Consider the following 13,114-nt stretch of genomic DNA (forward strand, 5'->3'; position numbering starts at 1 on the left):
AGAGAATTTCGTTTCTGCGCATGTCAGCAAGCATAATATCCAGGGCTTCAGCTACAGTATATGGACAACCCATTCATTTAAATTTGATATATATTACAAAAAAAGAAAATAATAATTGCTGGAATTCTATAGGTGTGGCTTTAATGAAACATAGGAAGGGTAGACAAATCTTTCTTACAGAGAAATGTAGAATTTCCTTAAAATTCATCCACTGGGAACAGTTATTACATTCATACGAACGGGCAAAGAAATAATAACATTTTTATTAGTTCGATTTTAACGATATTTGCAATGCTCAACAAATCTTTCTAAAAGGTCCAAATATAAATTTCATGAAAATCCGTCCCGAGAGTTGTTGCATGCTAGTGGGCGACAGGCGTGGTGAAGGCAACAAATATATTATGCATATGCTAACGTTAACGGGACCATATTTTACATACAAAGTACATCTGTTGCACGAGAAACAAATTTTGTATCCACTGTATCTTAATAGAGTCCTTCCTTGTTGTTTATAGAGAGTGAAGTGCTTATTTGGATGTGATTGGGCGTAACAACCTCTGTGTGTGTGTGTGTGTGTGTGTGTGTGTGTGTGTGTGTGTGTGGCCCCTGGTGTAATGTAATTCATTTGAACGTATTTATTTTATATATATTTTTATATAAAACTTTCACTTTTAGTTCATTCCTAAAGCAACGATAAATATGACAAAACTTACACCTAGACAAATAAGACAATTTTTGCAAGGGCCTGTCAATTAGTGCGGCAGATGTGATTTAAAATAATTCTCCCGTTTTCTCATCTATAAAAGATTTTTCGGTATTAATCTATAATCCGCTTACTCTTTATAATGCATTTAACTTTCCTTCTTTTATATAATTAGCAGAAATTTACTTATTATTTTTATGTACTGTACTCCAACTAGTTAAGTACTAAAATGAATTTAATTAATATTTGACAGAGTTCAGCCTGAAATTTTAAGTTCTTAGGATCTTCAGTTCTGCGAGCTCCTTTCAGTGAAGGGTATATCGCAAATATCCACAGATTTTTAAAGTGTACCCTTCACAGCCAGATTACAGAAGATTGAGAAAGTCAAGAAGAATTCCGGCGACCCTGAGTGTTTGCTTTAGTTTGCCTCTTGGGTCTCCCACTCCCATTACGGTAGAATTTGAGCCGAACTCTCCCAATAAATACAATTTTATACACCGGGACGACCACATACGGTCAGTGGAGTTGGACACCTTTTTGACAACAAATAAATTGGGCCTTGATCGGTTTTATAACTATAGTCTTGAAGGGCCCAATATCTTAATATTGGGAATGCTATAGTCAATTTTATTTTAATTTACATTTAGTTGAAATACTGTTAAATTGTCAGTATAACATGAAAGATTACTACTGGGAATTTATCTTATGTACAGAATTAAGTGAAATAAAAATCAATATTTTCTGAAATGACTCATTTTTATTTCATATAAATTAGCACGATACTGAAACGTATCAAATCGTCATCTTTCTTATCCGTTCGTTTCTTCTAAAGATAAGATTTTAGCATAACATAAATAATGGTTATACTGCGCAGTAAATAACTGTTAATTTAATAATTGTAATTTAAGACTTCGTCGAAATAAAAACGCAGAAAAACCTCGTACTACACGTCAGAATATAAGCAATTCAATAGCGAAAACATGCGAACATCCGACTTCGTGGTTTTTATATTCATTTTTACACGTATTTTAAGCGCTTTACACTTCATCGGGCTGGCCGTGGTTACTGTTAAGTAATTTTCGCGAGTTCTTAACGACACGAAATTCTCTTTTCTTAATTCCATTACGACCTTCCCAGTACATCCAGTGGTCATTATTTCCTTCGCCACGACTTTTCGCTTATTACAATCCCCCCCCCCGACACACACTTCCGTATATTTTCTCCTTTTCCTAGCAGAAACCACGCATGCTCATAATCCAAGAGTACGCGCGCACACACACATTGCTCTTAACATAAGACTGGAACACGCGATGCATACCTTAGCTACGAAACGGACACCCCTGACCCGTCGTTAAGGCAGAGGTGAGAAAGCGACAGTTGACAAGCTTTTAGTAGGAGAAAAAAAAAAAAAAGAAAAAAGAATGAGAACCAGTTAAAGGCTGAGCGTGCAACAGTGGCCTGCCTAACACGCTCCATCATGCGCACGTTGTGACCTCTTACTCAGTGGACGTGATTTCTGACCCGTGGATAGTGATGACGGAAACAACCGTGTGTACTCCAGAGACTCCCATTCCACCTATTGATGGAGTGCAGCTTGATGAAGCTGAACCAGAGAGGGAAACATGGAATAAAAAAGTAGACTTCCTACTCTCCGTTATCGGTTTTGCCGTGGATTTGGCGAATGTGTGGCGATTTCCGTACCTTTGCTATAAGAATGGAGGAGGTGGGTAAATTTTGTTTTCTTCTCCGCTTCGTTGAATAGCACGTTACATATTAATTAGCGGTGTGTTATTTGCGAAATTAAATAGAGTTCGCACTTCGAGATGCTCCATTTCTTATTGGAGAGAGTTGGATCAACTTCCGCGTAACTTCTAACACTATCAGTGGTTAAAGCATGCATGAGAGAAAACATCTCTAAAATGTTTAAGAGCGTTGTTCCTTTTTAATGATTTTTCTGTACGGTGAAAAGGTTTTCACAATATCTTACTGATGTAATAAACGCGTAATTAGTAGATTAATTGATGAAAATCGTGCAATATCGAAACGTGTCTTTTTTTTTCGTATCTTCACAGAGATGTTAAAAAAGTTGTCACCCGCGGGACTATAACGGAAATACATATTCATACCACAAGATTAAAAAAAAAAAAAAATGCAGTTATTACTTTTGGTGTATATACTCCTCATGGTGAAAACTCCCAGCTATGCTGGCGCCATTGGCGATCTGTACCTCACTCTCTGGTGAGGTGCTCCTAACTTTCCCCTTCTTGGGAGGGAGGCAGAGACTGTGTGCTGTCCCCTCCCTCCTCGCCACCCCACTCTTCGCCTGGTGAGGCATGGGCCTGCCTCACTGATACTCTGGGGCCGTCTTCCCTATTATCCCCATACTTCTATCTCTCACCTCCCAGTCTTCAGTCTTTCCTTCCCTCTCTAGCTATCTCACTACTAGCGTTTGACCCTTGTAAAAATTACACAAGCCTCACCCTCAATTTTTAACTCTACCCTACATCACTAATATCTTTTTCGGTCTGACCTAATTTCTAGCGTTTCTCCCCCTCCCCTTGAGGCCCTAGTCACTGGAATTTCAGGAAATTAGGTGGCAGGCCTTACCAAAGTAAAATATCTAAAATACTGGTGTACCTGGTCTGCCTCTACGGGGCTTGTGTGGACAACGGTGGGTCCCATTAGGGGCCCAACGGCTAAAAGGCCAGATGAACAACAGTACAAAACATTGCACACCACAATATCCATACACGTTTAAACCTCTGGCCTCTAACAGTGTTCTGTATCACCCCACAATGAATACTAAGAGGAGATGGGGGAAACCCCTGGTGCCGTTAGACCCTAAACACCTCATGCGAAGCATATGTTTAGTGAGTTCGCTTGAGTATGACTATTTGTTTTTCTTATCTCGCACTAAAGACATTCAATGCGAAAACGTCCTCTGCCCTCTTCTACACATTAACGCGACACTACAAAAGATGAACAAACAAAAGAAACGAGAAACAGACATCGTTCAACTTCATAAGCTTTCTCAAATTCTGAATAAATGTGAAATTTCAGAATAGACATGAAGCATGGGAGAATTTATAAATTTGCAGTTCCTAGACAAAATAACTGCAACAAGGTCCCAACAGAAATGGGTTGGGGGGGGGGGTTCAGATAATAAAAAAAAAATTTAATTAATTTTCTCTTTATGCTCCGGGTAAACCACACGGTAAGAGGAGTTCACAAGGTAGATAGAATACAAAAAACAGCAGCGCATTTAGCATTCTCGGACTTGTACCCAGATCACTTCAGGCACGTGTACTATTCCACCTCGCCTTGACCACTCGACTACGGCGGCCTTTATGATGCTGGAAACATTAATTCCAAGCTTTATTTCAATGGAAGCATGCACTGGCATTTGAAGTAACATCAAGTTCCTTCAGTTCTGTTACGTTCATCCTTTGCGTTCCTGGCCAATGCAATCGTATTTTCCTGTTGATGTTCGAGTTCAGTGGCTTCATACTCTCACAGTGCATTTGTATTCTCAGTGCTTTGCAGGATTCTTCGCAAGTCCTTGTGATTTATCCGCATTAAATACAAAATGTTAATTATCTCGTTACCAAACGACAGAATTGATAATCAGCACATCAAGTCAAGCTAACTGCTTTTTTTACTTTGTTTACTTAATCTACCTAAAGTCTTGAGCTGGAGCGGTGCCCCCCAAAACCTCTCTCAGGCTTCTTGATGCCATTCAAAAGTGGGTAGTTAGATTAATTAATGACCCATCTGTAACAAAGTCTCTCCGCTCTTTCTCATAGACTCCCTGCTTTTACTGCATGCCTTTTCTATAGACACGATACTTCCATGGGCACTGTTCTTTTGAATTTGCTTTGATAATTCTTGTTCTTTCTTCCAAACCAGTCCGAACACGTGCCGCAACCAGTCAGCATCCTTGTCCATCTTCAAATTCACAGAACCATCTTTTCTTCCTCGTTTATTCCTTCAACTTCCGTTTTCTGGAACAACCTCAATTCACATTATTTCCTGAAAATTAAAATCTACAGAAATTCAAGTCTAATGTCTTCTCAACCTAAACATGGTACTGCAGGTTCTATTACCTCTCATGCTTAGGGTTTTCATAAAAAAAAAAGTTGAGTAATTTTGAAGTGATAGGGGCTGTTTGACGCATTGTAGCATACATACTGAAACGTCATAGTAAATGAGGCGTCATCTTTGAAATTTTGTTTTTTGTGTGCCGAATTGTGGCTGTTTGCGTTGCGCTTATTACGGTTTTATAAATTTGAAAATTGAAGGCTGTAGTCTCATGTTTATAATGTTATTAATTTTAAAGAAAGAAAAAAAAAAAGTTTTATTTCATTAAAAACAAAAAGGCGTAAACAAACGCTAAATTAAAAAAAAAGAATTAAATATAACATTGTATTTAATAAGTTTCGTAACAATTAAATTATCTTGTAATATGTAACTTACCATATCTGACTTTTATTATATATATAATTTTTTTTCATTGCATTTCGCTGTAACGAAATCTCATTATAATGAATATATTTTATTTGCTGCACGAACTCGTTATACTGACATTTCACTGAACGAAGGTAATTTTAGAACTCTTACCGGAGTGTATCAATCAGACCAATATACGAGCTGATACCAGCTCTTCACCTTTTTGGATTATTAGGTTGCCAAATTAGCTTGACAATCAAATTAATCAAACTTCCTATAAAGTTCATTGTACTTATAACTCCTCTGACCCGGTTGTTCGCCCCCGAAAACTATATGAAAAAAAAAAAAAAAAAAAAACTTGTGTAGAAGTTTTGCACGAGAGACTATCTCGAGTATACAATGTACTTTCATTTTCAGGTTACAATGAAGACTCAGTTTTTGTAAGATTAATACTAAATAATCATCCATAAAATACTAAGTTGGTATTCATCCTATATTTATAAACGTAAATATTGTCAAAGCATAAGCTACAATAATACAAGGAAATATTTCGTACCTTACTAGTTATCCCCTTCAAAATAGTTACCTTGGGCTAACACACTGTTATACGTTTCTTCCAAGCACAGAAACATTTCTGGAAGTTATCTTCTGTAAGCCTTTTAAGACTTCGGCCATTTTTTGACTGAATGTCTTTCAAAGGGCTGAAAATGTGTTCCCTTAAGTACACTTTTCAGTTTAGGGAAGATAAAAGTCACAAGGGACTAGGTTTAGTAGGGTGCATGTTCACACACAGGGATTTATTTTTTGGTAAGAAACTGACGAACAGAGAGCGCATTGTGCGCTGAAGGAGCATCCAATCATCCTTCCACAATTCAAGTCTTCGAATTTTTTTCATGCAGCTGTGTCAGAACTTCAATGTGGTAGGTTTGATAGACATTTTGATTTGGTGGGACGTATTCAGCCATATCGAAGGAATTACTTTCTTTAATATCGAAGAAAACAAGAAGCATGGGTTTTCATTTTTGATTTTGACATTGTGTTTTTTTTTTTTTTTTTCTCGTCTAGGGGATTGTTCTGTCTTCGACTGCACTGACTGTTTTTTTAGTTTTTGTTTCATCGGAAGTAATTCAGTACTCTGGAAGTCTGGATCTCCTTCATTTAAAAAAACCCCTTCACAAACGTGGAATATTCTCATTCTTTGACCTTCATTAAAAAATTCTGACACTATCTTAGCATACACTTTTCTCATGCCTAAATTTTCAGTTTAAATTTAGTCTAACTGTTTCTTCGTCCATATTGAGTTCTGATGCAATCCTTCTAATGCTTAAACGATAATCAGTTCTAATCAATAATGTCCTTACTCGGTCCACATTTTCGTCAGTTTTCATGGATACCGGATGGCCTGGTCATTCATCGTTTTCTACATTCTCTCCTTCTAAAAATCTTTTATGCCATTGAAATACACGAGCTCTTCACATAGTATTTTCTCTGTAAACTTGACTTAACAAAACTCATAAGTTGGTGTTTTCTTTAGTTTTTTTTTTAAATATGAGTCTGATTCGTTGTTCGATTCTTTTGTCTGTCATTTTTCCGACAAACTACAAAAACACAAGGTAACGAAAACCAGTCTCACTGCAAAGCGAATGCGAGTGTTTGAACGTGTCTTGGTAGACAAGGTAAAAGGTTCAAGGTCAACAGCTGCGAATTTGCTTCACAGGTGGCGCTTGTTGTGTAGTGACTGCGCGTGCAGTCTCGTTATTTAATAATAACACATCGTATTATATCTATACACTAAAATAATATTTTATGCCCTTAAAAATGTATTGATCCAATTATAACTAATTTTCTTTTTCCTATAATTACTCTATTATTAAAAGGTTTAATATTAATAAAAAGTTTTTAATATTTAATATTAATATACAATTTAATAAAATATTACAATTATTTAAAATTAAAAATAATAACACTACAAATACTGATCGCCAGTCCAGCACATCGTTTTGCACCAGATTCCTCACACTCTAGAGTGGGAGGAATCTGGTGCAGCCCTTGTCTCCGTCATACACAAAAGTGAAGAATTATTCACTGAACATGAAATTTTCTCCGAAGTTCTACAATAGGGAGAGAATTTTTAGGCTTGATGTAACCTAGTGGTCAGGAGCAAGAGTGTAGAAGTATACGCTTTTTGAGTGCTAAGTACGTATGATAAGCCCATATGATACTGCTAAGTAAGATTGCATTCGTGATTTTATTGTAAACTCCTTTGATCTACCGATCATGCCAGAGTATAAACAAGAATATATTTTGGTGTATAAATGTTTCGGAAAAGCAGATGACTTTTGCGAAAAAGTCATATTTTTTGTTCGTGGAGGACTTAGAAAAAGAAAGACTGGTATTCCTTGAACATCTTCACCAGATCTCAAGAACTCAGCAAGAAGATATCACTTTTTTTGTGAGAAAGGAGAATTCAGAGAACCATCCTCCTTATTTCAATGGAGCGCTAATTTCTTTGCTCTTGTTCAGCGAAACGAAATTCGAACGTTATTTCAAGATTTTTGTTTTTACTCTGTGAGAAGTTTCTAGCTGTGAATAACACTGGAACTACACGAAACCCCTGAGCCCCCAGAGGGTGAAATCAGACCAGCGACCTATTGCACTTATGGGGCTGTGAAGACACCTTTTCCATTTTCAAAATTGGACAGCGACGATTCAGGCATCTGGCCTCCTGGGGGACCACTCTCTGGAAACGTTCCTTCTCGGTTCGACTGACAGAAGGGCAGTGTTATGGAACGCTATTCATTGTGTGCACTCACATATGCGTGCACTAATCGTGGTCCCGACAGAAGCCGTATGTTATTTTCGCTGATCGATATCCTTTTGACAAAGTTTTCGCCCTCTTTACTCTAGCTTCCAAGTGGCACGCTTCAGGAGACTTTAAACAATCTGTACTTTGTCTATTGCTGTGACGTCACAATTAGTGCCTTGCGATTATATGGGATTAGAAGCGCCTATCACGGGCTCATTTTTATAACCGTCTTACTTCAATCCTGGGAGCACGCTTCACCGACGTCTTCAAACGAGCAAACTTTACGTTCGTTTTCTGTGGCACACACACAAACCATCCTTGAACACATAAAAATGTCTTTGTTTGCAGCTCACGGATGTTATTCGTTATTGGAGTAAACGAATGTATACGAAAGATATGAATTTGTGTAAAATAGTGGAACTGTTCTATCTGGTTTTCCTTATTCGCCTATTAAAAAAGATGGACATCTTTTTACAGTCTTAGCAATCCATTTTTTTTTTGACCGGATTAAAAAAAAAAAAAAAAAAAAAAACTAGGAATAAAACTGTTCCATTAGTTCACATAATTTCATATTTTTCATTTGTGCATACATATTCTTATAGCAGACAGCAACAATTAGCATCGCATTTTCATTACTAAGTTGTTCTTGCAATTTTTTCCTGGTCTACTTCAGCACCTCTAGAGATCGTCAACCTCATAGCAGCGAAGTGTGCAAGAATGAAGCAAGTCACTTACTGAAACCTACATTACTCTAAATCCTGCACATCAAGACTACTCTTAACTCCCACGAGCTGTCAGGTTTAAATGCACAACGAGCCATATTAGATATTCGTACCGCAAAAGAGTAGTTATCATTGATAGTAGACGAATGGCACATGCATGGCTATCTTATGTACAGAGGCTCTAGAACGATAGTTCAACTCTGCCTTGGTACACTGTGATGATACAGAAATGTTATGTTTGTGCAGTATGCGTGTTTGGTTATTTACGGCCACTTTGCCACCAGGAAGTCGATCATCGAAAGCTACCCAGTGCCCGTCTCCATCACGAGGAAGTTGGCCATACCTTGCATGAATCTTGTAGATTCATGCAAGGTATGGCCAACTTTTCAACTTGCCTTGCATGAATCTACAAGATTCATGCAAGGCAAGTTGAAAAGATACCAAATAGGATACCAGAGAGGGGAAAAAAAAAGTGTACGCGTAAACACACAAATGTATATATAAAAGGAAGATAGTATAAAACAGAGCTACGGTGCTCAATACATTTTACGTTTATATCAATATTTGTAGAAGAATAAAAGAAATTTACCTGAATATGATACGTAGAACACTTCCGTATGATACTCACCAGAAATTAAAACGAATAAAAGATTAAAGCAAAATGATTACAGTAAAAAAATCAAATGAAAGATTCAAAAAATTAATTAAAATTCAAAAAACAATTAAAGTTAAAAGTAAAATTTTTTAAACGTAACGCAAGCAGAATGCTTTTCGACATATGGTCCAAAAGCAATGTCTGCTTCAGGAAGGAAAATCGTTTTCAAAATTGTTTAACTTTATATAACTGATTTTTTTTTTAAAATCAGTTTTTTGAATTTTAATTTTTGAATTGATTTTTTTACTGTAATCATTTTACGTTAATCTTTTATTCGTTTTAATTTCTGGAGAGTATCATAGGGAAGTGTTGTACGTATTATATTGAGGAAAATTTCTTTTATTCTTCTACAAATATAAAAAGAAGGAAAAAATGCACGCACACACACACACACGCACACACACGTTCAAATAAGTGCATCACCCTTTAAAATTGTCGTCCGAATAACGTAAGTATACGGCAATATTTCTTACAGATTGCATCAGATAAGATTTACACGCGTAGGTGATGACGTAATACTGCATCAGCTGAAATATGGTAACGTATAATCCAGTAAAATATCTTTACAGTAATTATAAAATACTTTGTAGCTTTCGAGACTTTGTAGCTTTTGTAGCTTTCTCTTTTTCAACAGAATTCGAACTTAACAGATACAGTTATGCGTGCAGTGAGGCGTGCGAAGGCACGTTATTCAATCATTAAACTGGCGTTCATTGTTGCTGCATGGACATGCGCAGTTTTTCTCCAGCGCTTGTTGAGGCATAGAACGGTTGTCTCTAAGATGGGGTGCAGTCTCATGGCTCTCGAATTGCTCAATATATTGAGTGACTCTAACCAGTAGCGAAAGTGTCGGGAGTGGTCTATTATTTCAGTCTCGCTTGGGATTGAGGTTGTGGTGGGTAGCCCAGAAGTACTCTGTGATTGCGGACTGGTCGGTCTCAGCAAGGCGGATTGCTCTGTCGTTTTCTGTAAGGCGGTCTTGAAGACGTCTCGAAGTCTCTCCTATGTAGCAGCTGTCACAGTTTCTGCAGGTTATGCGGTATACGACACTGCTGCGTAAGAGAGGGGTGACCGGGGTCTTTACACTAGAGACCAGAGAACGTAGGCTTCTACCAGGCAACTCCGGCCTGATACGCCTGGATAGTAGGGAACATAGGCCGTAGGCATATTGTCCTGGGTTGGTGGTCTTGGGTGGACTCTGAGCTCTTGTGCTTGCAATAGGCACTTGTCTAGTACGTGCGTTGGGTAGCCACAATTGATCAAGTCTGTCCTCACACGAGAAATCTCGCTTCGCCTAGCTGCATCTGCACTGGAATGGCTCCAAGATCTGGAGAATAGAGTGCGGGCAGCGCTGTTGAGATGACTGGGGGCATGGCCGGATCTGTAGTTTGTGAATTGTCCGCACCACATAGGCTTACGGTATACTGAGGTTATCAGATGTGGGCCCAGACGTTTTACTAGGACATCCAGGAACGGGAGTGCTCAGTTAACGTCTAACTCTAGAGTGAACTGAATGAACCCAGACAGGGAATTGAGATATTCTAGTAATGTTGTTTCAGAGCCACGTGGGATGACGGTGAAGATATCATCAACATATCTGCATCATGTTGTAATAGGTAAGGTGGGTCCCGGAATATCTGTTCTTCTAATTCTTCCATGGCGATGTTAGCTACTACGGAACTAACAGGGGCGCCCATAGCAGTGCCATGTACTTGCTGGTATACGGAATCCTCGAAAGTGAAGATGCTGCTTGACAAGCACAGGTTGAGGGTGGTACAGATTTCGTCAGTAGACAGTGATCAGTGATGTTCTGTTTGGAAGGTTTAAGTCATTCTCAGGGAGCCTCTCAGTGCAGTGTACGGCCTGCTGGACAGGGATTGATGTAAATAGCGACAATACATCAAATGATGCCATATCAGCGTTGTCAGAAATTGAGAGCTCTTTAATAAGGCGAATAAATTCGCAGCTGTTATTGACGGTGTGCGTGGTATTTCCTACAAGGGGTTAGAGGAGACGTGCATTATACTTGGACAGTTCATACGTAGGTGCATTGCAGGAGGACACTATGGGTCTGAGAGGAACACCTGGCTTATGGATTTTTGGTAATCCATAAAACTGTGACAGTTGGCAGCCCGTGGCATGAAGAAGTCGACGAGTTGGAGCGGAGATTCTTTTCTTTAAACCATGCATGGACAAGCTTATTGAAGCGTGACTCCAGATGTTTTAAGACCTTAATGGGTGGATCTATCACAGGTTCATATACGCTGAGGTCTAGTAGGAGGGCCAGGGCTTTCTCTCGGTAGGCTGACGGGTCTAATACGACAGTCCGACGTCCTTTGTCAGTAGGAAGTACGACGATGGTGTTTTCCTTTCTTATAGAGGAAAGGGCAGCGTGCTCACGGTGGTTAAGGTTTGAGTAGGTGGGCCGTGTGCTACGGTGGATGGCGGCTGTTCTGAAATGGATTTCATTAGCAGTTTCTTCAGGGAGGTTGGTAATGCTTGCTTCTACTCCCATAGCGAGCTGTGTGATCGGTGGTTTCGATGGCACGACGGCGAACTTCATACCGGTGGTCAAGACGTTGAGCTGCTCCATGGTTAGTTGTTTGCTGCTCAGGTTCAGGACAAAGGAAGTCGTGTCAGTTGAGCAGGTGTTCGCTCTTGAGGAGTTGGCCTCTCTATCTAAATTAATAAATTTTCGTTGTTGCCGCGAACGATAAGTATCAGAGATGTGGTGGTTAGCTCGGCGACAGATGGTATGTACAAGGTTGGTAAATATGATAGGTGAGATCTTACCTTGTAGTTCTTGTAAGAGTCTGAATTTGTTGTAGCCAGCTCCCTTGATTTGCATTATTTATACGTTACCATTATTTCATTTCACCATAGATCCCAGTACAGCACGCCCATTTGTTCTCACTGCATCAGCTGTTACTTTCAGCTATATAAGCACGTTCTGCAAGAGTTGCAGTCATTCCTTGCTTGGGTCAGGATGGCGAGTTACGTGCAGTTGACGTCACGAAGAAAAAGTGCTATTGTTGCTTTACGTGAGGAAGGATGTTCTTCCCGTTATATAGCTAAGAGTGTCTTGTAATCAGTCGATAGGGAACAGATTTCTTTCCAAACTCAAGAATGCTGGTTCTGCTGATAGGAAAAAAAGGGAACAGGATGCAAACGAGTCTCTACACCAAAACAGGACCGCGTTTTGAAACGCCTATGCCTTAAAAACCGTAAAGCTTCTTCGTCTGAGCTGAAAAGAATGGGAAGAACATACAGGAGCGATAGCAAGTGCAGTAACAGTCAGAAGACGCCTCCTCAAAAATGCACTTGTAGCCCGTCATCCTAAGAAGAAGCCCCTCCTCACACAAAAAAAAAAAAAATTAAAAAGGCCCGATTAATTTGGTGTAAGGAGCATGTCAAATGGACCCTCGAGCATCAGTGGAAGTCAGTTATTTTCTCGGATGAGAAGAAATTCAACCTGCTGGCTCTGATGGGAGACAAACGATTCGCCGTAGAAGTGGTAAAGGATACCATCCAGACTGTGTGGTGTCTACAGTGAAATTTGCTACCAGTCTGGCGCCTCCGTAGCCAGGTGGGAAGGAGCAGCAGTGCGTAGCACACGCTTCTTGATTAGACCGGGGTTCGAGCCCGTCACCACCAAATACGGAGGATGCGGAAAGGTCATTCAGGGAATGACCACCGCATATCCCGGAGCAATATGGCCTTAGTTGCTAATGCTCCTAAAAACCAAATAACAAAAAGCTACCAGTCAGATGATATGGGGGGGG

At 39.2% G+C, this 13,114-nt stretch overlaps 1 protein-coding gene across 1 annotated transcript in view; it reads left to right on the forward strand.

The window, feature by feature from the left end:
- The first annotated feature begins 2,067 nt into the window (after positions 1 to 2,067).
- DAT (Sodium-dependent dopamine transporter) overlaps positions 2,068 to 13,114 on the forward strand; it is a 121,279-nt gene continuing 110,232 nt past the window's right edge. Inside the window, exon 1 of the mRNA XM_090373539.1 lies at positions 2,068 to 2,426. Coding sequence (XP_090229665.1) covers positions 2,237 to 2,426 — 190 coding nt within the window. The 5' untranslated portion in view covers positions 2,068 to 2,236. The remainder of the gene's footprint in view (positions 2,427 to 13,114) is intronic.

This window comes from Mastigoproctus giganteus, chromosome 5, assembly GCF_048544385.1.
Source record: "Mastigoproctus giganteus isolate SK-2022 chromosome 5, ASM4854438v1, whole genome shotgun sequence".
In the NCBI taxonomy this organism is placed as follows: domain Eukaryota; kingdom Metazoa; phylum Arthropoda; class Arachnida; order Uropygi; family Thelyphonidae; genus Mastigoproctus; species Mastigoproctus giganteus.